A 25,677-nucleotide genomic window follows, 5' to 3' on the forward strand; every position below is an offset into this window, starting at 1 on the left:
CCTCTCTGTGCTTTAGTTTCCTTCTCAGTAATGTGAGAGAATGGGCTTGATGTTTTTCAAACTGTTTGTGGTTGTGACTCACTAGAAGGGAATGTGTTTGCTTTTGTAACTTCCATACTCGAGTGTTTAACTGAAACAAGTTTTGTGAAATAGCGCTCATGCTTTGTCATTTTCTATTAGAGTTTCTTTTATTCTCCTTTTTTTGAGACAAAAAGAGAAAAGGTTGGTCACATCTCACTTTGGGTTATGACTGGACTAGGTGACCCATAAGGGCTGTTAGAGTTCAGAAGTCAAACAGGAAACCGTCTCCCCAGTGAAATGTAAAACATTTCAGTGGGATTGTTTACAAATGGCTCAGGGTGAAATTAAGTGGTTCAGGGCATCTTCTAAGAGATGAGTTTGAGGTTTGGGCTTGTGTGTGGGAGGAAGAGAAAGGTGCTTGTGAAGGAAAAGGAAGGAAGCGCTGGGGAATGGCCCAATTCAGGCTGCAGTTGGGGAAACCTGAGGAGTCTCAGAGCACCTCCCAGGCTCCTCCACAGCTCCCTTTCAGTACAGGGAATCACATTTCAATTCCACCGGGAAATGTGCACCTGTCCCGGAGATGGCAACGAGAGTTCAGGTCATTACTGCCGTGTGTCCAGCTTAGGGCCAGACACCAGGGATACGATCTACGTGTTTCTGGTCACCCACATTTAACGATCATTTATTCTGTGCCAGGCTCTGAGTTAAGCAAATAGAACAGAGTCGCCATATTTGAGGAGTTTACAATTACAGTGATGATGCAGAGTTTATGCCCATAAAAATTCTGCCACAGAGCCAGCCAGAAAATTCCCATGCTGTTGAAACACTAGACAGTGTTGCCATTGGCAGCTGCAGCCTCTGCTTCTTCCTCCTTTATCAAACCACGCACCTCTTTCTTTCTCCCACTGGATCCAGATGAGATGGGATTGACCTTGGGGGAAACCTGGCCTTAACCAGGCCAAGCAGGGCATGGACTTCCTGTCCCAGCCCCCCAGACTGGGCCATGCCCCGGGATTGGAGTTTGGCTGCAGTGAGTGAAACGGGCCCCCCAGCTTCTTCTCCAGACTCACCTCCAGGTTCTGGGAGGTAGGAAGATGCAGCTAAGATGAGTGCCTGGGATAACTCTTAAAAGCTGATGTCAGGAGACCCAATCTCTGCAGCATTGTCAGAAATAACCCAGGGCCCTCCTTACCGCACTGCCATGGATATTCTTTAAACCTGCATGTTGGGAGTAGGAAAAAAAGGCCAATCTGGGAGCATCCAATCCTCCAGCCCCTTGTTCTTTGGAGTAGAGGTTAAGGAAATCTCAGAGTTGAGTTGGAAGCCTGGGAACAACATTTGACTCTATTGCATGTCTACTGGGAAGTAGCCACAGTCCTGTGGGGTGAGGAAGGGGACAAGGTAAAATGCAGGAACCTGAGGCTAAATTGCAGTTCTGCAGCTGAGCTTCCAAAGCGAGGAATGCTCCTTCCGTGCCTCTACTTCTCACCAAGGGAGTGGGGTTAGATGGCCAATGTGCCATTCTCCTCTGTGTCCACTGTGTAGAGGCTCAGAGTCCTTTGCATTTCGCATGATGGATACAGTTTACAGTAGACTGAGGAAGAACTTCTGGCCACCTGGGAAGGGCCTCAGCTGTGTCATTCTTGAATGCTACTTAACTTCACAATGACCAGAGAATCTTGATTAAAAGGTAGATTCCTAGTCCCTTCCACAGAGAGCCTAAATCAGTGTGTCCTTGGGCCCCTCAAATGCTCTCCCCCTAGGGCTCTGATGCAGGCAGGCCGCAGACTACACCTTGAGAAATGCTGCTGTAGCTTATCCTTCCAGAATCTAACAACCTGCAGAAGGTACACCAGGGTGGCCTTCCATCTGTAATTTCACTTCTGCTCTGAGAGTAGAGGTAAATTCTCAGGGGGGTGGGGGGCTCAAGCTGATTAGGCTATGGTTTAATCAGGTGCCTGCATTTTATTGGTGTGTTATTATCTGAGGCAGCAGCGTTAACGCCGCCCTGAGAGCAAGTGGAAAGGTGAGGCCTGTTTGTGCTCTGCGTGCTCCACAGGCATCGTTTGTAAGCCTCGCTAATGAAAAATGGTTTGCTTTATAGGATGGGATAAAGCTGCAAAGTTGGTTTATACAAGACAGCAGAATCTAATTAGGGAGAAACCATCCATCCTGAAAATTCAATTGGTGGTTTCACAGTCTTTGCAGAATTTTCTACAAATTCTTGTTTTCCTTTTATTAAGATCTACTCTAATCATATGTGCATGTGGGTGCATGAGAGAGAGAGACAGACAGACATACAATTAGGGAGTCCTAGAGAGACTATTTCCAGGGGAACAAGAAAATTGTAAATACGGGTTTTCTAGTAAGAGTTTCTCCTTGCTGCACAGAGACTGCAACTGCCTGAAGAAGGTGACAGGGGGCAGTGGCGAGTCTGAAACCCTCACATTCTCATCTCAGCCACAAAGCTGGCTGAGGCTGAACTTTGCTTCCATTTTCTTCTCTGGCAAATAGAAGACTCATTGAGACTTTTCCGCTCTGGGATCAGTGCATATGGGGTGGAGGTGGGAAAGCGTGGGGACCGGAGTCAGGCCTTGGCCATGATCTTGGCCTCCCCAGCCCTGTAGTGCAGTCAGCTGGCTCCACTCCTCACTCCAATGTCTGCTCATCCCACAATTGATAGGCTCCAGATGGGATTTAGATCATTGATGATCCTAAATGCAAATGCAGGGATTTTTCAGTTTTAAGGAAGACAAAGTGCTGTTAGGGATGGAACTTGAGATTGGGAGTTGAGGCCTGGATTCTCCCCTACTCTGACCTATGGACTCTGGGTAACCATAAGTTGTTCCCATCACTGCTTTGACCCTCATTTTCTTCGCATGCACAACAAAAGAGATGGAATACATGAGCTGTTTTAGCTCAGAGTCTGTGATGGGGAGGGGAGGAGTTCTTTCCCCTTTGCTTTTCACCAGACTTTGCTCACCAGGAGATATTGATCAGGCCACTCCCCGTGCATAGAAGCCATGAAATAAGGATGATCACTCTTCAAGGCTGGTGGCCATTTCTGAAGCTGTCTTGAGTTCAAGCTTCTGAAATTTACCTAAATATATAGAGAAATGTCACTTGATCTGTCCACGGTCAAAACTACACCTTCATTTAGGAAAGAGAGAAGGTACTTTTTTCTATGTACCCCTACATAGAACCTAGAAAGTGAACCTAATAGCTTTCTGAAACACACACACACACACACACACCCTCCCCCCGAACTCCGAATGGATTTTGCTTTTGAGTAAAGGCAAAGGAGAGAGGAAAGAAGGAAAATAATATTTGACCAAATAACATTCTAGAGCAGAAAGGTGTTGGCCTGTGGTATGGAATAGTAATGCTTTACTCTAGTGTGGTACCTTAACTCTCAGTGTGCAAAGCACTTTGTGAAGGTTAATTAATTTTCATAACACTTGTAGAGGTTTGCAGAGTAAATTATTGCTAACTATCTCTCCCCTTCCAGTTATCTTGTAAAGGCCTCTCAGAACCTAAGCCTTGATGATAATCAGTATTTCCCCACCTCTGCCTTCTTCTCACACATCGCATCCTCCAGTCTTCACTACCACACACTCATGTGCACACACACACACACACACACACACACAAACACAGACACTTATGTTCCTCCTTTAGAGAGGGGGCACCTGCCACAGGCAGACATCTGGCTGACATTCCGTGCTCTAGGTTGGATCTGAGCTTTTCATACTGGCCTTCAGGAAGATTCATTTTTTCAGATCCCTTACTGCCCATATGGTGTCCTCAGTACATAATTGTTACTTTTCCCTTCACTATGGAAAAATCTCCCTTTCCTGGACTCAGCCTTCTTAACGTTTTCCCCAACAACTCTACCATCTTCCCCATCACCACAGCAGGCAGCTTCTTCCACTTCCCTCCAGTCAGGGCTCTGTGGTCATTGAGTTACTGTCAGCTGGAGCCCAGCAAGGCACTGTGGGCTGGGGTCTACTTCATGGTGTGTTGATTTATTGATCCATTCTGTTAGGTGTGAGGTGATATCTCATTGTAGTTTCAATTTGTATCTCTCTGATGATTGGTAATGTTGAGCATCTTTTTTATATGCCTATTGTCCACCTGTATGTCCTCTTTAGAGAAGTGACTATGAAGGTCCTTTGTCCATTTTTTTAATTGAATTGTTTGTCTTCCTGGTGTTGTGTTGTACAAGTTCTTCATATATTTTGGAGATTAACCCTGTATCAGATGAATCATTGGCAAATATATCCTCCCATACAATGGGTTCCATTTTTGTTTTGTTGATGGTTTATTTTGCTATGCAGAAGTTTTTTAGCAGTCCCATTTGTTTATTTCTTCCTATATTTCCCTTGCTGTTGAGACATATCAGCAAAAACATTGCCTGAGATTTTACTGCCTATGCTTACTCCTATAATTTTTATGGTTTAATGACTTACATTTAAGTCTTTTATTCATTTTGAGTTTATTCTTATGTATGATGTAAATTGGTGGTCTAGTTTCAGTTTTTTGTTTTTTTTGCATGTATCTGCCCAATTATCCCAATACCATTTATTGAATAGACTGTTTTTACTTCATTGTATGCTCTTGCCTCCTCTGACAAACATTAATTGACCATAAAGTCATGAGTTGCTTTCTGGGCTTTCTGTTTTGTTCCATTAATCTATATGTCTGTTCTTGTGTCTTGCTAGGCTATTTTGATTACAGTGGTTTTTTTTTTTTTAATATATTTTATTGATTTTTCACAGAAAGGAAGAGAGAGGGAAAGAGAGTTAGAAACATCGATGAGAGAGAATCATCGATCAGCTGCCTCTTGCATACCCCCCACTGGGGATGTGCCCGCAGCCAAGGTACATGGCCTTGCCTGGAATCGAACCCGGGACCTTTCAGTCCGCAGGCCGACGCTCTATCCACTGAGCCAAACCGGTCCCAGCATGATTACAGTGGTTTTGTAGTATAACTTTATATTCAGTATTATGATCCCTCCAAGTTTTGTTCTTTCTCAAGATTTCTGAGGCTATTTGGGGTCTTTTTTGGTTCCATATACATTTTTAAAATGTTTGTTCTAGGTTTGTGAAATATATCATTGGTATTTTAATAGGAATTATGTTAAATCTATAGATGCTTTGGGTAGTATGGACATTTTAATAATGTTAATTCTTCCAATCAATGAACATCGTATATACTTTGACTTGTTTACATTTGCCTCTATTTCTTTCTTCAATGTCCTATAGTCTTTGATTACTAGTCTTTTGCCTAGGAATTTTATTCCTAGTTACCTTATTTTTTGTTGCAATAGTAAATAGGATTGTTTTCTTCGTTTCTCTTTCTGAAAGTCTATTATTGGTGACTAAACTTGTCACCAAATTCTGAATATTAATTTTGTATCCTGCTACTTTGCCAAATTCAGTAATTAGATCCAGTACTTTTTTGGTGGAGTCTTTAGGGTTTTCTATGTATAATGTCAAGTCATCTATGAATAATAACAATTTTATTTCATCCTTTCAAATGTGGCTGCTTTTTATTTTTCTTCTTCTCTGATCACTGTGACTAGGACTTCCAGCACTATGTTGAATGAAAGTGATGTATCTGTCACTTTCTGGGCTCTCTGTTTTGTTCCATTAATCTATATGTCTGTTCTTGTGCCTTAACACCCCACTATCATCACTGGATATATATAAGGAAGGAGAGAGAAAGAGAGAGAGAGATAGAAACATTAATGATGATAGAGAATCATTGATTGGCTGCCTCCTGTCCATTTCACACTGGGGATTGAGCCCATAATCCAGGCAGGTGCCCTTACCTGAGAATAGAACTGTGACCTCCTGGTTCATAGGTCAACACTCAACCACTGATCCCCACCTGGACTCCCAATGCTTCTTTGTAGTGGACTCAGCCTGTGTGAGTGAGGGCCGGGAGTACACATCTTTCAGAGGTGACATCTGCCTTCCCTCCAATTATTTATTTTTTTTAGCAGTTTGCAAAATTACTTCATGACTAGCAAACTGACAAGCATAGAGTTTATTAATTTAATCAAATAAAACTCAGAGAAAAGTTAATGTAACACATTTAATGATAGTACAGAATTAATGCCCTGCATAGTTTTTAGGCATAAATGGTAAACAGTTTATGGATGATTGTAATAAGTATTACTTTAACAGAGCCAAATTAATTTTTTAATTCCTCTCATCTCACTTTATTAGTTCTCCAGTATTTATATAGTTGAAATTGTTATCTAAAGTTTTCATTGACACCATTTGCCATCTAGCATCTGAATTTCTTCACGTATAGGAAGATAATTCCTGGGACCAAGAGAAAAGACCATTTTTCTTTCTGAAAGTTCTTTGGAACTGTATTCATTTCTGTCCCTGAGATGTTCCCATTTAACAGCAGGTGTTGTTGTTCCTTATTTCTCTGTAAGATTTTCTTGTATTGTCATGGGTTAGCTAAGAACAAAAGTAACCATCCAAAACATCTGTCATTTGCCAAGAACAGATTTCTTACTCTTAGCTGAAAAGGTATTTGTTGCACTCAGGATGTCAAACACAATGATAAACACAGAGCTGCAGCTCATGGAAGTCTTGGAGAGCTGTCACCTTTTACTGAGCACATCTTGGGACCATTGCTCTACTCACTTAAAGTCGTGTTTCTGGTCTTGGATATACTCGTGTAGCTAAGAAAGGGAACTCAGAGGCTGGTGCTCTAATGAGTGACCTTGACTATGGAGATTCACACCAGTTCCTTTTTTTATGTCTCTTTTGTGGTTTCTGTAAAATTAAAAGGATGCCAATCAAAATGGCCCCTTAGTCACTGCTCATTCTGGGCAAGTGACATGTAGCAAGAGAGGAAGGGGCAGTGAGGGGGCTGTGGTGCAATCTTAGGCAGCAGAGACAGCTGACACTGAGTTAGAGTCCCAAGTGGACATAGGGAGGTAGGGCTTAAAATGATGGAAGGCTCAGGGGAATAAATATATTCCCATCCTTGATGTTTTCTTCAGAAATCTCCCCAGTACCTCTTAGAACTGAGACTAGGACTGTTTCCTCAATTATTAAAGTTTTCTTACTTGAATTAAGGGTAGAGGGGGGCTTGCTGTCATTTGAGTTTAGGATGACAAGTGCCAAAATTTGCAGGATGTGTGTATTACATGCTCAAAACAGACCTTGAGAGCTGTGACCTTGGCCTGTTCACTGGAGCCTGCTGTTCCTTTAATAGGAGAGAAAGAGGGCAGAGAGCAGGGACAGGCAGAGAGGGCCTGTCACTGCAGGTCAGAGAAAAAAAAAAAAGAAACACAATATCCTGGGAATGTTAATGTGCAGTGTGATAATTTCCTGTTTCAAATGCTACTTTCTGATCCTTCCTGCTTGGGACTAAAAAGGAGGAACAACCCCAGGGTGATTTATAAGCCTTGTCCTCACAGCCTCTTTTGTTTTCATCTGTGTAGGAGCCATGAGCTTCCTTCCTGTCCTGTGGGGCTCTTCTGAGTTGGGGGAAGATGATGAGAGTGGGGATGAAGACATCTCTTTATAACTCCAGCCTTTAACCAGCCTCACATACTGTCTGCCTGTGGCAGGTGTGGCCCCTTCCTTTGCAGGGGGTGTAGTGGTGGTGGTTGTCATTATCATGCAATCTTTTGAGTTCTTATGAGAAATATGTGTCCCACAAACTTCAGCACACAATTCTAGGAGGGTCCTCTGATAGTGTGGCTCATGTGGTGCTGATGTAGCCAGGTAGAGAGAATGCGTCCAACGTGGGAATGGCATAGACCAAGAAGCCGAACAGAAAAGAAGCCCACACAACTTTATGCAATCTACAAACAGGGGGGGTCAGTGGGCAGGAGGCAGGGTGAGTGTAGCAGAGTCCAGGGCCTTAATGTTAAATAAAGCTGAGAGAGCCAGGGCAGCTTCCCTGAGGAGCATGTGCATGGCCAGGTGTGATGGTCTAAAGGAGGAAGAGGAGAGGGTCCTAGTGGCTTCTGTAGTCAGCAGATCCTGAGGACCTGATCCTGCAGCTCAGAGTGACCTAAACCCCATCACCCACAGCTCCAGTGGGGTTCTGGTGCCCAAGCTCTAGGACTTGCATCTGTGGGATAAAAGAATTTCAGTGTAGGTCTCATCAGACTATCCTTTTGCCCTATCTGCAGGAAAATTGCTGCTTATGATGAAGAAATCCAGCATCTCTATGAGGAGATGGAGCAGCAAATCAAAAGTGAGAAGGAGCAGTTTCTCTTGAAGGTAAAAGTCACCTCCGGGGCTTGGCTCTGCGGGCCAGGTTGATCTCACCTACTCTGACTACCTCTGCCAAGTTAAGATTCCAATGCCTCACCAATGGCACTACCGATTCCCTTTTTCTCAACTTGATTTATAATTATTTCAAGACATTTGTCACCTTCAAATATAACATATAATGTACTTGTTTATTTTTATTAATGGCCATCTGTATGCTCCCACTAACTTGTAAGCTCTACAAGAGCAGGGATCTTTAACTTTACTACCTAACTTATCCTTAGCACCTTGACCATGCCTGGAACGTAGTAGGTACTAAACAATTGTTTGTTGGATCAATGAGTAAATGAACAAGTGAATGAATAAATGAATGAAAGGATGAAGGTGCATGCTTTACCAGTTTAAGAAGCCTGAAGACTGGGTCTGACCCTTGTTCTAGACCCATATGGTAGGCCCATGCAAAAGGACCAGTTCACTCCACTTCCTAAGGGGACCATCCTTGGAGCTTGTACATCCTCCCTTTCCCTTTAGACACCTAGAAAATTTAATACCCAAGACAAATGAAATCCCACCTTTCTCAGATACCACGGGAGAACATTTAAAACTCACATTTCCTATTCCTACTCTGTACTTAGCCTCCTACCTAGCCCTGCTATTTGTCTTGGGCGGTCAGAACTGGTAAAATCATCACCTTTTCCAGGCTAAGCTAAGGATATCCATATTCATAAAAAAAATTTTATAGGAAACTCTGTTTTCCATTTTTGGATTATCTATTGTACTTAATGGGTTCTCAACAGATAAGTTTTGATCTTGAACAGTGGCCTCCTGTCTTAGTCAGTTGGGGCTGCTATTACAAAAATACCATAAAATGGTTGGTTTACAAACAACAAATATTTACTTCTCACCATTCTGGAGGCTAGAAGTCCAAGATCAGGATCGTCAGATCTGGTGAGAGCCCTATTTTGAGTGACTCTTTGTCTCCTCACATGGCATAAGGGCAAGCAAGCTCTCCAGGGTCTGTTTTATAAGGGCACTAATCACCTCCCACAATCCCCACCTTTTAATACCATCACGGTGGGGGTTAGGTGACAGAATATAAATTTTTGGGGACACAATACTGAGACCACATCATCTCTGGCCACTCAGCACTTGGGCTGTTGTCACAATGTCTTTTTTCCCCTGCTAATGTGGCTGGTTTGAGCCATTTTTTAGTTGTATGTAGCTTTGATCATCCATACCACATCTTCATTTATTATCACAGATGTCATTGAAATGGAGGAGTCTGGAAGTCTTCCAGAAAAAGCCAGTCATGTTCTTTGACTAGAGTCTTATGGAGACTTGTCAGAATCCCCAGATTTCCTCCCTGTTCTTTTTTAGAGCTTTAAAACACTCTGCTGCCCATCCCCTAGCCTTTAGCATAGGGAGTGAGTTGTATCACAGACAGAACTCACACACTCCTCACCTACCAGGCCCTGAAACAGTCCTACCAGACTCTGAAACAGCAGCCTTCTCCCACCCTACAGTAGGATATCTACTTCCTTTACCCAAAATGGCCCACTGCACAGAGGGGCTGAGCTCTGGGGCATTTGCCCCCCTGCTTGGGTCATGACAACAGGTCAAAGTCCTGGCTAAAGAAAGGGGATGCCTCCAGAAGCAGAAGTGGGCCAACGCATGGGGATTCGGAGTAGGAAGAGGTCAGAAGAAAACATTTAAGGACAAATTAGTGTCATAAAGGTGACCTGACCACGCTGCTGCTTCACCCACCTTCTCCCTTCTCAATAGCAAACACCTTTCAGACTCAGTGCTTAGATTTATGTTTTCTGCATAAGCATGGAAACTATTAGAAAGTGTATGGCATGCTACTAAGCCTTGAATATGCAGGCTTTTGCTGGGCCACAGTGTGAGTGTAGTGGTGTTACAGTTGATGACAGCATGGAAAAGAGGGACCTTTTGGGGTTTGGATTTTGGCTCTATGGTTAGCACCTTGTTGGCGATGAGTGAAATATTAGTCACTTGCACAACCAGCTTCAGGCACTAGACTCTCAAAGCTCTGTGCTGGCTGGGCAGTAACATACTTGCAGGCCCATGGTGGAGATGGTAGCATCGCCATGGGGATCTGTAGCTGTTCCCTTCCCAGCACTGTCCACCGGGTACCTGCCCTATGAACAGCAGACAAGCCAAATGAAGCAGGTTTCCTGTAACAGAAGTTGGGAGTAGGAACTGTCCCGTCAAATTTGCTTCTGTCATTACATGTGGTTGAGATGAGTACAGTCAGGCTGGCCCTGAGCTGCAGTCACCTGCCTGAAAATGGACAGAGGAATCAGGTAGCATTTACGAACAATGAGCCCAGGAAATACTCTGAGCTGTTCAACAGAAGTGTCCAAAGGCCTCTGCCCGAGAGCAGCCATGTTTCCTGACTGTTGCACCATCACACACAACCTGCCAGCAGGACAGGCCTCCCCTCCAGAGCAGCCTCCGTGGCTGTCCTCCTTGGGAAGGCATTGTTCCATGGGACAGACAACCGGGGCTCCTCCAGTGAGTTATTTGAGGTTAAGGTGGCTTCTTTCGTTCCTGCATGGTTTGCACCTCTGCTCTGCCTTCAGGCAAGTGGAAAGCTACAAGTAGCATGGATATTTTTTTGTTTCTATTCTATTAACAAAGACTCCATGGTCTAAAACAGTGTTTCCCAAACTTTTGACATATGTGGACCCCTTCTATAATTTTTGTAATGCTGAGTACCCCTCATACTCATGAGAACGTAGAATTAGGCACAGCTAAGCACGGTGCAGTGCATATCCCCACCAAATTCCAGTGCAACGTGTACCCCCACCAAACTCTTCCCGTATCCCTGGGGGTACGCATACCACACTTTGGGAAACATTGGTCTAGAACACATGTGTCAAACACAAGGCCCTCGGGCCAAATCCGTCCCGCCAGGCCTTGCAATGTGGCCCGCACCATGCTGTCATCACTGCACTCCACTGCGTTTCCATCACAATGACAGTTTATGACTGTTCAGTAAACCATCTGGCCCGCGATTTAGGCTGGATTTTATATTTTGGCCCCTTCTCTGATTGAGTTCGACACCCCTAGTCTAGAAGAATGAGCAAGTTAGCTGGGCCAGGCCAGGCATGGAACCCAAGTCTCCAGACGTCCAGTTCAGGGCCTTTTCACCATTCCAGGCTCTGTTCAGACATCCTGACAACCTACACACTATCTTCTTTATCCCACAACCAGGTCCCTTTGCTCCTGCATCATCAGGGCCTCTGCATCCCTGAGTGGGGAAGCTCAGTCCTAGGATGGGGGAGAAGGTACATCAGGAGGAAAACAAAATCTCAGTCATTGTCAGAAAACAGTGAGGACCTGGACCCTAAAGAAATGATGCCCCGAGTTTCCAGAATGAGGGTCATTTAAGGGATGAAATGACAGGCCCAACATGGAACAGAATATCCACATGGAAGGATACCAATCCACAATTTACAGATGAGGAGACGGCCTGAGATTTGAGGTCAGGTCCTGTTCTCTTTTCCCTGCTCAGTACTCCCCCACCTATGACACTGCTTTTACTGGGGGAGAGGGGTACATTGTTGACAGTCAAGCCACACCTAGCATTTGCACTCTGTATCTCACTGGGCCACACCAACCAGCTGGCAGATCCCCAAGGCCCTGGAATGCTGTGGGGAGGCCCCGAAGTCCACCAGGATGGGCAGGCCCTGCTGATGAGCAGGTGCAAGGTGGGAAATAGTCTCCATCCCAGGTGCATTTATGCCTCACATGTCCCTCTCTCTGGCAGGACACAGAGCGCTTTCAGGCCCGCAGTCAGGAGCTGGAGCAGAAGCTGCTGTCTAAGGAGCAGGAGCTGGAGCAGCTTGCCCAGAAGCAGAAGCGGGTATGCTGTGTCCTCAGACACCCAGCCCTCACTGCATCCTTTTTTTCTGGCTCTGGCCCACTTTCCCTGACATTCACTTAAGGACTTCTCTCTTTTTCAAGCTGAAAGAACCATTTAGTTGTACAAGAGAGCATTTGAAATCAGAGATGATCCCAAGATAAAGCCTTTGCTTCTCCAATGCCAGGTGTTTAACTTGAGAAGTTGCTAAGAATTCTCCCTTGAGGTATCTGCAGACATTGCTGTATAATTGTGCCCAGGAGCCAAAATGTTAATTTGTTCCCTGCATGCTGTATAAGAGAGGAGAGGAGTGCTGAGATACAAGGGTATCCCTGGTACTTAGGGGGAGGCTGCAGACAGTACTGTCCGCCCGCCAGGATGGCCATGGAGCCTCCAGCAGGAAAAGGCTCTTCAAAGGTCAGATTTTCCATCCCCATCTCCCTTTGGACGTGGTTCATCACCTCCTTTATGACTGTCTCATCATCCTGAAGATGGATGTAGACTCAGACGCTCCTCTGATGCACCTGAGCTCCCAGCAGGCAGGCTGGGTTGTGCATTGTGTCCATCCACTATGGCTGGGAACGCCTGGCTAATGACCCCAGAAAGGCCGATTACCTCAGCAAGCCTCAGGCTTACCGCCTCCTCTTCAAAGCCAGGGCTCGTGGAGGGGAGAGACCAGAGCACCATTTATCCTCCTGTTTTGTCTTGTGTTGGAAGGAATCCAGCCCTGGACAGACTCAGACACATTGCTGCAGTTTAAATAGAAAAGGCTATTTTTAGCAACACATGAAAATGTGTTTGAACCCCATGCTAAGGCTGAAGACTGCTCCACTCCTGCTGCTACCCAATCTATGAATTTGGGTTTCTTTCCTTATCAGCAAGATGGTTTCAACTCCAGGAACTGGCAGCTGCCTTCCCATCCCCCTTCCACAGCCTTAGCTTGACTTGCTTCTCCTACTCTTTCTCCTCCTCACTATTATGCACTAAGTCCTTACCAATTAGAGTTATCCCTCACATGAATGACTGCCACTCTACTTATTTACTGCATGCTTACCTGATTACAAGGAGCCTCCTGAGAATTACACAAAGTTTCTCATCGTTTCTTCCTCCTCCCCTTACTGGCTACATTCATTAAACTAAATTTTTTATAATCAGTTTGCCTTGGTTTGATGCTTCCTCTAGTGAGAGGGTTGGAAGCTCTGCAAGCCATGAGCACTAGCCAAGAAAAGCTGAAGTCACTCAAAAGCCGGTTTTTAGTTGTTTTAGGAACATGTTTTGTTTGACCTGTTTTAGCTATTTCTTGGAAATTTTCAGTGTTGCTGGCTACCATCAAAGCTTCTGTAGATTAAAGGAATTGGACTTACACAGCTGAGGGAAAGAACAAAATTGGGAGGGATGTTTTATGAGGATGTCCCTTACATAGTGTTCTCCATTCCTTTGATGGCTAAGGAGAAGAAACTGGCTTAAAAGACAATAGGAAGGATTTACTTTAGATCTTATCCATGAGATAAGAGTCAAAGATGGATGTGGAATTTCCTTTTCTCATACCCCCTTGGAGACAAGGGAGAGCTGAGATTGTTCTGGAAGCTCTTCCTGCTTCCTGCAGTGCATATGTATGAATGAAGGAACAGGACAAAGTTAGAGGGCAGTTGAGGGTACAGCGATGGTCCCTGCCCACCAAATGGAAAAAGCTAGATGAGGCTGGGGCAGGCCAGCCTGACAATGGTGCTTGCCCGCCATTCCTCTCTGTCCCTCATTCCTTTCCAGTTGGAGGGCCAGTGCACAGCCCTGCATAACGACAAGCATGAAACCAAAGCAGAGAACACCAAGCTGAAACTCACCAACCAGGAGCTGGCCCAGGAGCTGGAGCGCACCTCCCGGGAGCTGCAGGACGCCCAGCAGCAGCTGGAAAGCCTCCAGCAAGAGGCCTGCAAACTCCACCAGGAGAAGGAGATGTGAGTGTGGCCTTGCACCCCTATCACTGCTCCGCAGGCTCCCTCCCTGCGGTGAGCATGCCATCTCCCCTCTTGGAGACCCTGTCCCTTTGCCTGTAAAAAATGGGGATTGGACCTGATCTCGTCTAGCTTCCTGGAACTATTAGCTGACCAAGGCTGTGCTGAGCATTATCTAGGACACATGTGTCAAACACAAGGCCCGCGGGCCAAATCCGTCCCGCCAGGCCTTGCAATGTGGCCCACACCGCGCTGTCATCACTGCACTCCGCTGCGTTTCCATCACAATGACAGTTTATGACTGTTCAGTAAACCACTCGGCCCGCGATTTAGGCTGGATTTTAGATTTTGGCCCCTTCTCTGATTGAGTTCGACACCCCTAATCTAGGATATACAGTTCTATTCTTGGAAAATTTATTATGTGATCAGGAAGATATGTTATCCAACCAACAAATATATTTCAGACTGTGAGAAAATGCTGAGTGAGCAGATAGACAAAACATGACTGTAGTAGTTTAGGAGCCTGAGAGACCGGATGAAAGTGAAGCCCGCACGTTTCCGAGATGGATATGTAATTGGACAGGGCATGTAACGGTGCCCTGGAATCTTCACTCCAGCTCTGCCCCTTTTCCCTGCAAGTATTCTGCATGGGCTGGTTGGGGAGCCCCACGCCCCTCGGGGCCTGGTTTGCTAGTGAACTGCTTGTGGCGTTAGGACAGGGCTCAGTTTGTGAGGCAGAGGCATGCCTGAGTAGATTCCTGGTGTGGTTTGTGTGTTAAGCTGGAGAAGTTGCTGAGGAATATCAGCATTTATCTTGTTTTAGGAGTGTTAGGTTTTGAGACCAAATGCTCTCTGAGGCCCAGGGAGAAAAATCTCACTTGTTTATTTATTCATTCATTTCTCCATATATTTATGAACTTATTTAGCAAATATTTATTGAAAACTACACTGTGCCAGGTACTAAACTGAGCAGTCTCACATCGATAGTTTAACATTATCTCCAGTGACCTTTACAGCATCGTGATGTGACAAGGACACTTATGATCAACTTTGATTTATAGATGAGGAACTGAGATTCAGAGGTTTTCAGCATCTGTCCAAGAAGCTCTTGATTACTCTCCCAAGGAATAATGAGTCAGCTAGAAAATATTTGCACGGGCATTGGACTGGCCAACGTTCACTCACTCATTTGTTCATACACTCGTTCATGTCTTCATCCATTTATTCTGCGAAATGTTTTTGTGTGCCTGGTCCTGTGCTGGGTAGGACAAAAAGTCTGATTTGAGAGGAAAGGCAGTATTACTTACCAATGATCGATGTTATACATATATTCACTTTCCTTGCTCAAAAGCGAAAGCCCTCACTCTGTTGGCTGTTGGCAAAATGTTGGTCTACCGGCCTAAATCAAATTGTCCTGCTGTCTGGCTCACATGTGGTATCTTATATCATGTGGGATTGATTGCCTAGTGTGAGAGGGAGGTGTTTGAATTTAAAGTTTTACCCTAGATACCTGCAGTTAACACACACACACACACACACACACACACACACACACACACACACAAACATGCACCAATTTTTGGATGACCAGTGGCAATACAATGTATTTCATTGTAAACGAGCAAAATCAGTTCCTCCTCATTGAAACCAGGTCAACAAGGCACAGGCATTTAACTTTGCAAACAATGAAGGATTCAGGCTTTTAAAATTCAATCAAGTTCTAAAAGCAACAAACATCTGAAGGCGAAGGCATTAGAATAGCAGATGGAAATGAGCACACAGCGTGGAGTACCAGATCACAACAGGAGGACTCAAATCTTCCTGAAGCCTCATCTTAATTAACCAAGCCAGAGATACAGTCTCTGGAGGTTGGGAATTAAAAAAGAGGGAGGAGGGATAGGAGGAAAAGATAAAAGATTCTCCCCTTCACAACTTGTTTTGGAGAAGCATGCAGTCCTGTATAGTCGGAAAAAGTGCTGGAGCCCAGGAGAGCATGGCCTGGCCTTCCAGGGAGGTCAGGAGAGAAGGCAGAGACAGCCTCACTTGTCTTCTATGGAACAAGAGTCCCAGACCACCAGGACTGATAGGACCTAAATGCTCTTATTCAGTGGTTCTCAACCTTTTTAATGCCATCACCCTTTAATATAGTTCCTCATGTTGTGGTGACCCCCAACCATAATATTGTTTTTGTTGCTACTTCATTACTATAATTTTGCTACTGTTAATGAATTATAATGTAAGTATCTGTGTTTTCCAATGGTCTTAGGCTCTACGGCAGCTAGCAACAGGTCAGGACGAACAGGTTGAGAATTGCTAGCAGGGTTGCCTACTCCATCTCTCATTTTATAAATGAAGAAACTGAGGCTCAGAGAGGTATAGTGACCAACCCAAAGCCACGCAGCTAGTTAGTTCCAGAAAATGGGACAGAGTCTGGTTCTGATGCCTTGCTGCCTGGCATAGCTTCATAGCTGGGAGAGGAAAAGGGAAGATTGGAAGATAAACAGATTAAGTCATTTATCAGCTAGAATTCTGAACAGGCAAATTGATTTTCCTGTTCTCTGAAGATGCTCAAGGAAGGAGAACTAGATTTTAAAATATGATAAAGAAAGAACAATCAAGCAGGGAAGATAATAAAGATGAAGGTCAGCTGAAAGCACCTCTCCATTTATTTTGTTAATTAACTTTTATTTAGGGTAGTTTATGACAAGGTACAAAATTCAAAGGGCACAAAAGGATATGCACTAAAAACAGGTTTGCCTCTATTCCCCACCTCATCACTCTGGCCTCCAGTCATGCAGACGCCACCAGTATGGTTTCTTGTGGGTCCTTCCAGAGAGTTCTATGCATATGCAAGTGCACATGCATACACACAATTTTCCTTACAAAATGGTAGCACATTATTCTGCATTTGCCTGCATTTTTCACTTGACAGTATATTTTGCAGTGTGCTCCATATCTCATCTGTCTCCTAAAAACAAACCCAGTAGCAGTTCCCTAACGGCAACCATACATCTCTCACCAACTACTCCTGTGAAAAAGGCAAGTTCTTCCCTTTCAGTTCACATATTACCAATGTAAACATTTAGAATGTCTGGATTAGAAGGACTTCCAAGGTCATTTAATCAAACATCCAAGTGCTCTTTTTCACCCAGAAATGCTTTTCTTTTTGTTAACATGAAACAATCTGAATATGTTTCTATGAGTATAAATGGGTCTGAGCAGTTCAAACCCACGTTGTTCAAGAGTCAGCTGTATTTTCTATCCCTGGTTGGTGGGATCTGTGTAAGTGGAGGGTCAATTTAATTTATATGGATTTCCAACTGCTCAGAGGATTGGCACTTCCAATCCCCATATTGGTCAAGAGTCTGATGTCTATTTATCTGTATACTAGGGTCCCTCAGCCTGGCCAGGTATCAAGGCCATTCGGGGTCTTCTGACTACAGGCCAGGGCCATTCTTCCTTCCTCCCTCCCTTCCTTCCTTTCTTCTTTCCTTCCTTCCATGCCGCCCCTTGGTGGTCAGTGCACATCATAGCAAGTGATCAAACTCCCGGTCTTCCGGTGGAACTTCCAAGGGGACAATTTGCATATTAGGCTTTTATATATATTCTAGAGGCCTGATGCACAAAATTTGTGCATGGGGGTGTCCCTCTACTCAGCCTGCACCCTTTCCAATCTGGGACCCTTCAAGAGATGTCCAACTGCTCGTTTAGCCCAATCCTGGTAGGATCGGGCTTAACTGCTCCCTTGCCACCCTCTTTGCCCCTAACTGCCTTCCCCTGTAGGCCTGGTTACCCCTAACTGCCCTCTTCTGAAGGCCTGGTCATCCCCAACTTCCCTCTTCTGCATGCCTGGTCACCACTAACTGTCCTCCCCTGCAGGCTTGATTGCTCCCAATTGCCCTCTTTTGCAGGCCTGGTCCCTTCCAACTGCCCTCCCTTGCTGGCCATATTGTGGTGGCCATCTTGTGTCCACATGGAGGAAGGATCTTTGGCCAGGGGAAAGCCATCTTATGTGTTGGAGTGATGGTCAATCTGCATATTACTCTTTTATTAGATAGAACAGAGGCCTGGTGCATGGGTGAGGGCCAGCTGGTTTGCCCTGAAGAGTGTCCCGGATCAGGGTGGAGGTTCCATTGGGGTGTGGGGCAGCCTGGGCAAGGAACCTATGGTGGCTTGTAGGCTGGCCACACCCCCCAGTGACCCAAGTGGAGGCCCTGAAATCTGGGATTTATCTTCTACAATTGAAACTTTGTAACCTGAAGTGGAACCAAGCCTCCTGTTCATTCCATGGTGGCAGCTATTTCTGTTGAGATTTATTTATCTTCTATAATTGAAACTTTATAGCCTTAAGTGGAGGCCAAGGCAGGCTAGGACAGGTGGAAAGCTTGGCTTCCTTCATTGCTGCGGGCAATCCTAACTTCTTGCTCTCTCCAGCTCTGTGGCTGCTACCATTTATGTTGGGATTTATTTATCTTCTACAATTGAAACTTTGTAGCCTTGCGTGGAGGCCTGCGCCCACAAGGGTGTGTGGAAAGCTTGGCTTCCTCCATTGCCAGAGAAACCCAAGCCTCCCTCCTGCTCACTCCATGGCTGCAGCCATCTTGGTTGGGTTTAATTTGCATACTCACTCCTGATTAGTTGATGGGCATGGCTGGTGGATGTGGCTTGTAGGTGTAGTGAAGTAATAGTTAATTTGCATATTACTCTTTTTTTCCTCTCCATTTACATTCTTTATTTTACATACCATTTGTAATACAGTTATTCAATCTTCCTTGTGGAGGACAAGCACTTTCTGCCACCTGTGGTTTTGTTTCCTCTTTTTCTGAGAAGACAATTTTCTTAACTTCTTTATCTTCTCCAGTATTATCATCTTTGAGAATCCGAGAAGTTATAGATGATTGGATATTTTTATCCTCCAAATGTTCATTTTCTAGTTCTGTGGTGTCCATGTTTTCCCACGATGTGCTTCTCCAGGAGGGAACAGTGCGGGCAGTAGGGACACCAGCAGCGGCCAAAGAGCAGAGGAGGTGCGCAACAGCGGCCTGCTGTTGCTTCCCCACTGAAAGTTCTGGAAGTTCTGCATATTACTCTTTTATTAGACAGAATAGGTATCCAATTGGATATATGTTTACTAGACAAATGAACAGATGTGTTTGCATGGATATGTGCACAAAATTCATGTACTTGGGGGTGGGAGGAATCCCCCAGCCTGGCCTGTGCCCTTTTACAGTGTGGGAGCCCCATGATTCATTGCCCAAAAAAATTAAGCCCCTCTCACCCATCCAGGGTTCCTGGATGGATTGTCCCAAATAAGTAGGCCAGAGCCAGGGGTGACCTGCGGACCCCAGGCTGGGCCATTGCGGAGGCCTGTGGACCCTTGGGGGCAGGCCCACAGTGGATGCCTCCTTCTGCTGGCACCTGCCTAAACCCCACCATGGGCCTGCCTCCTTCCCCAATGCTGCAAGGCCCTGTCCATCTGCACCTGCTGTGCATGCCACCTGCTAAGCAGTTGTGACAAAGTGTCCTGGATAATTTGCATATTCCTCTATTATTATATAGGATGTGTGTATATGTGTGTGTGGGCATAGCTCCAATGTTCATCTGGTTCTGTGAGAACAAGGCTAGAAAAGATCTGAAACACCTTTTTATTTAGGAATTGGCTCCTTAGTCAACCCCCCTGGGAAAACCCAGACCTGAGATCTGCAATGAGTGATTTTCCATAGCAGGGGTAAGCTGTCTGTTCCCTCTGCACCCAGAGAGAAGCAGGACCAGCTGGAGTCACATGAAGCACCCAGGCAAGCTTGGCTCCTGAGGTACAGAGGTAGCCAGGAGGCAGCTCTAACTGAGCAGAATCCTAGAGAGGGGTTTGAGAACCTGGTTCAGGGTAATGGCAAATATGTTGTTTTTTCCCCCGAGTTGACATTAAATATAATTGGTAATAAAATGTTAGGAATTTGCAGCTCTGCAGGAACCAGAGAAGTTTTGTTGCTTAATTAGGATTATCTGAGGTGAACTTAGAATTTAATTCAGTCTGTTATTATTGTAAATTGACTTTATAATTATTATTCTATAAAGGAGGATAAGCCATCACAGATACCTTTTCAGGAACCAGATCATTGTGAGCTTGGCCGAGTATTATGGGCCCAGCAAACTGATTCTGTTTTCCCCAGCTCAATAACATGGATGGGTGGCCGAAGGTCATTGTCCTTGCCCAGCATAGAGTGTGCACAATACAGATGCTCTGACAGCATATACAAGTTGATGTTATTATCAGGCTGTAAGATGCTCTCTTCACTAAATGCCATGCTGTGGTTTGGAGAAGTGGAACTTTGGGTCCTTTACATAAAACATGGTGCAGAGCACAGAGGAAAAGATGGAGGTGAAGTTACAAAGTCAACCATGGTTTATTTCCCAGTGTTTCCAGTTCTGCCTTTTTTCCTTTCTTCCCTGAGTGTTGTTGAGTACTTCCCCAACTCACCCTTACCTTTTCTTCCTTCCTTCCTTCCTACCTCCCTCCCTTCCTTCCATCTTCATCCCTCTAGCCCTGCCTTCCTTTTTCCCTCTCTACTTTTTCCTTTTCTCTCTCCTTCCTTCCTTCCTGCTGCTTCTTGTTCAATCTGCCTGCGTGCAGGGCCCTGCAGGGAGCATTCATATATAAGCAAACTTGACAGGACCCTGCCTTACTACCTTGCCCTCCAGCCACCCATGCAACTTTCAGCTTCTTTCTCCCTTCCTCACAACTCCCGATATGGCCACCATGTTCACACTGTGATGTAAATAGCTGATTGTAATTGATGCATTAAATCTCTGCTTTATAGCTATAAATAAGAAATCTAAGTCAAAGAAATGAGTGATCAACGGTCGAAATCCCAGATATCTGAAAACAGATTGGAGCCTTTGGGAGGAGGTGAAGCAGGAAAATGATTCTTTGAGAGCTCCTGGAAACAAACCCAACTAGCACCCAAGGGGAAAAGAATAGCAGTTCTGCTCTCACCCTCAAAGACTGGGCTGGAGAACAATATTGATTCTAATCCCCTGAACCTGGGGGCAGGACCACATGGAGCCTGGGAAAACAGTGGTTCTCTATCATAGAGTCGTGCTCAGAGATGACATGTGAGTGGCTGTGGAATGAGCATGTCTGGGGCCAGGAGGCCTTGATGAGGACCCTGGATTGTTAGTGTGAGCTGGATTATCAAAGTTCTGCCTGTGTCTGTGAAATACGGTGTCTGTGATGACTAACTGAAGTCATGGCTGTGAGCACTTGCACGTGGCAGGTGGTCTCCAAGGAAGGTCATGTTCTTTGAAACCCCTCAGTCCCCAGAGAGAGCACTGCCTGCTGGTTCCAGTGTGAGGGCTCCTAGGTGCCTCATACCCCATAGCTCTCCCCACCAGGCGCCCCCACCCCCCAACTGAACAATCATTCACCACTGCTGTTTGCCTCCTCGTCAGGGAAGTGTACCGCGTGACGGAGAGTCTGCAGCGGGAGAAGTCGGGGCTCCTGAAGCAGCTGGATTTCCTAAGGTGGGTCAACACTGTGTGTGTTCTGAGAGTGTATCCCAGATGGGGGCTGGGCTGAGTTCTCCCTGCCTACATGCTGGAAAATATAGCCACTGAGAGAGTGCCTTCATTTCCCTGTCCTTGACATTTTGTTGAGGCACCAAGTACCATCCTCTCCATTATGTTTGGTCCATCTACACATGCCCACTTCCCTCTCCACTTTATACCCCTCTCAGTGTCTCTCACAGCACCCTGCATGGCCCTTATCTGGTAGGAGGGGACCTGAGTTTATTGAACATCTACACTGTGCCAACCATGCTATCCCTCTCACCTTCAACAAAACTTAGGAAAGTAAGTAGGGCAGTCGTTAATACAGGAGTTAACTAAGTTGATATTAGAGATATGAGATAATTTACCAAAAGGAACACAGCTTCTCACTGGTGGAGCCAAAATTGAGATCCACATGGGGTTGATTCTCTTTATCCTACCATATTCCATTCATGCTTGTTGAATGAGTTCAGGCACACCTCATTTTTCTGTCCTTTGTTATGCTTTGCAAATATTGTGGTTTTTTACAAAGTGCATGTTTAGGGCAATGGTGCACTGGGCAAGTCTATTGGTGTCATACTTCCACAAGGCTCAAATGATGTGTTGCATTTTTTTTTAGCAGTAAAGTATTTTAAATTAAGATTTGTACATTTTTAGACATCATGCTATTGCACACTTAATAGACTACAATTTAGAATAAAATTATATTTATATGTACTAGGGAACCGAAAAATTCATGACTTGCTCTATAAAGATATTCACTTTATTGCCATGATCAGCAATCTCAGGGTCTGCCTGAAAATGAGTCAAAACAGCACCAAGAATGGAGTTTCCTTAGCCTGCTAAAACTCACTGTAACTTCAAAGCTCATTGGTATGGAATGTGCCAAAAACACAAACCAAACAAAACCCCTCCAAACCTGTGTGGGTAGGCTGGCATTTTGAGTTCCGCCTCTGAGGTTTCTAAGTGCCTGCTGCCTACCAAACACCTCCTGGGGAATGGTGACCAAGCAGAAGGACTCTCAGTTCTGATTTGTAAAGGGCAAATGCGTTTAAATCAGGTAAATGATGAAGCTTTTGTTCAGTTTTTTTGTTTGAAAGCAAGGTAAGGTCACTGTGACTGACATCCATGATGCTACCAAATTAAAAAGTGCTTCAAATTGAATGCCCTTCAAATTTACTGCACTCAATGCCTGGTTCCAACAGGCCCCAAAGGCCAAGTTCTCATCCATTTAGGAGAAGATGTTGATTCTTAGGAAGGTATTCGTGAAAGGAAGAGAACAAGATGTTCAAGGCCGAGTTTTTGTGTTTTCCTCCTTCTTTGTATTATACGTGGGAAAAAGAAAAGGGCAGATCCAACATGAATGAGCAGAGGGGAGTGACAAGGCAGCACTCTGCAAATGCTTATGGGTCTTTTAAAGGAGAGCAGCATTTGTGCAGAATCACGTGGCTGGAGCTACTGCCTGGTTACCAAGCTCAGCCTCTGCCAGCTGGTGAGAGTCCAGATGTGGAGAAGAAGCCCCCAGCTGGTTTCTCTTCCACACTGAAGTCACCAGCTAGTGACCCAGAGCAACGGGGATTCGTAAGTTGAGGAGAGGAAGATGGGAGAGGGGTGGGTGGGGAGAATAGTGGGAATGTGGAGGGGTGGTGGTGGTGAAAACAGGACAATGGCTGGGATGTGACCAGGATGTAACAGAATGTGACCGGCCCTCCTAAGGGAAATGGAGCAAATGGAAGCTGTTTCAGGAACACTGTCTCTGGTTCCAGTCCCAGCACTGCCCCTCATTATTGTGTGTGCCCTTGGACCATTGACTTAACCAGTGGGAGTCTTCATCTCCTGCCCACCTCTCAGGCTTCTTTTGAGACTCAGCTGATAGATGTGGGTAGCAACATGTAAAGAGCCTAGCTTGTCTTAAAGTACTGAAGCTTCTGCGTGGTGGTGGCTGCACAAAGCATGAAACAACAGCAGAGCCGTGAGAAAGACCTGGCTCCCAGGGCTCCCCAAGTCCTCACCCAGACACTTCCTCTTCTTAACATTCGCTCCTGCACAGAGGGAGGGTCATTCAGGCATGAGAAGCTCCCTTGGCCATCCTCAGGGTTTACAAGAACCTTCCTCGTCCCTCCCACTCATTCTGCAGGTCCTGGCTGTGTGCCTGCCTGCTCACCAGATGCACAGCTGCTTCAGAACAGCCCCAGGAACTGGGGTCTGTCCTCCGGCCTGCCTCAGACTGCACCTGCCAAGTGCAGCTCACTTAGCGGAGTGCCTGCCCACGGTCTGGACCCAGTAAATGGCCATGTTACAAGGACGACAGACAGACCACGGCTGTATCCTCCTTTTGGAGAGATCTAAATATATTATACTCTGTTTCCCCAAAAATAAGACAGTGTCTTATATTAATTTTTGCTCCCAAAGATGCACTAGATTTTATTTTCAGGGGATGTCTTATTTTTCCATGAAGAAGAATACGGTACACATTTATTGTTAAATGAAAATAAAGGAAATTTATTACCTGTATACGGTATGGTAGTACGGTAGTTGTCAACACAAACCAGACAAACTGTGAATCCCACAGTATCAAGAATTTACTCATTTATTCAATGACAATCACGTCATCATCTTCTGGAACATCATCATAACAATCCAATTCCTGAATTTCCTGGTGAATTTCTTGTGACTCCATTTCTTTCAGAATCAGTGGACCAAATCTCTCATGTTTAGCATTAGTACTGTCTTTAAATGAGTACTTCTTGTCAAGGTAACCTGCTCGCAGTGCATTTGCAATGCAACTGTCAGTGATTTTCTCCCATGAATTCTTCATCCAAGTCACAACTTCTTGCAGTTTAGGTTTCACAAAGTTTCCATGCTGATTTCTCTCCATTCTATTTTCAAAGTAGTCATTAATTTCCATGAGCAAATTGTCTTTGAATGGCTTGTTTATTGCAATATCAAGAGTCTGGAGATAGGCCAACATTCCTGCAGGAATCATTATCTGATCTATTTTTCTTTCATGAAGAAATGTCTTCATGTCTTTAGTGCAGTGAGTGCTGGCTGCATCCCAGACTAGCAGACCTCTTTGGCTCTCTCGACAGAGCCTGGGCGGGGGGACTTATTTTCAGGGGGATGTCTTATATTTCACTCAGAAGGAAACCTGTAAGTAAGTCTTATTTTCCGAGGATGTTTTATTTTTGGGAAAACATGGTAGTATTTCTTATATAGTATCTCATCCTCTCCTCCACATCTAGCTACTTTCCATTTCTTTAATCACTTTCAACAAAACTTTAAAAAGAATTGCTTGCTCTTTATATTCACTGTCTCCATTTCTTTCCCTGATATTTTCACCCTCTAGTCAGGCTTTTTCTACCACTATTCCACTGAAAGTGGAACTAATGACCGACCAACATGTTAATTAAAATATTGACCAATTCTCAGGGCCCCATCCTCGTCCCCAGCAGTCTGTTTTGGCACAGTGCAGCGCGTATAGGGCTCCTTTGAAAACCTGGTCAGATCAGGACACTCACCCACCCCCACAGCTCCATCTCCCAATTGGAGGAAAAATCAAAGTTCCCATAGGCCATGAATGGCAAGTCACCCTCCTCCTCTATCTTTTCTCTGACCTTGTCTCCTCTGAGCATGCTGCTGCCCTTCATTCTGGGCTGTGCCCCTGACAAAGTGATGATGATAATGGTTATTATTTTAGAGGTAACTCTGCATTTATTTTAAAACTTCCAACCAAATGTCATCCTAATCCCTTCACCTTGCTTTTCCCCACCTGCCAAACTCATTTAGCTTTGAAAGGGAGATGGGAAAATTCCCAACCAATAAAATTATGTTAATTCTGGGTAATAATTAAAGATTAATTTGGAATCATTATAGTCATACTTGCTGAGCCCCCTCTGTGTGCCATGCTCTTGCCTCAAATACCCACAGTGCTCCTCTCTCCTCCTCTGAATATCTGCTCAGATGCTGCCTTCTCGGCAAGGCCCCCCGTCACCACCCTATTGAAACACTACTCTACCCCCGG

General features: G+C 45.0%; 1 protein-coding gene across 5 annotated transcripts in view; it reads left to right on the plus strand.

Annotated features, from left to right (window-relative positions):
* CRACR2A (calcium release activated channel regulator 2A) overlaps window positions 1-25,677 on the plus strand; it is a 132,025-nt gene that overhangs the window by 75,776 nt on the left and 30,572 nt on the right. For all 5 annotated transcript variants that reach the window (XM_045588356.1, XM_036457171.2, XM_036457173.2 and 2 more), the window contains 4 exons: window positions 8,192-8,282; window positions 12,067-12,162; window positions 13,927-14,114; window positions 21,561-21,632. In XM_045588356.1, the coding sequence (XP_045444312.1) occupies window positions 8,192-8,282; window positions 12,067-12,162; window positions 13,927-14,114; window positions 21,561-21,632 (447 nt within the window). The remainder of the gene's footprint in view (window positions 1-8,191; window positions 8,283-12,066; window positions 12,163-13,926; window positions 14,115-21,560; window positions 21,633-25,677) is intronic.

The sequence above is a fragment of the Pipistrellus kuhlii genome, unplaced genomic scaffold (genome assembly GCF_014108245.1).
Source record: "Pipistrellus kuhlii isolate mPipKuh1 unplaced genomic scaffold, mPipKuh1.p scaffold_m20_p_3, whole genome shotgun sequence".
NCBI lineage: Eukaryota > Metazoa > Chordata > Mammalia > Chiroptera > Vespertilionidae > Pipistrellus > Pipistrellus kuhlii.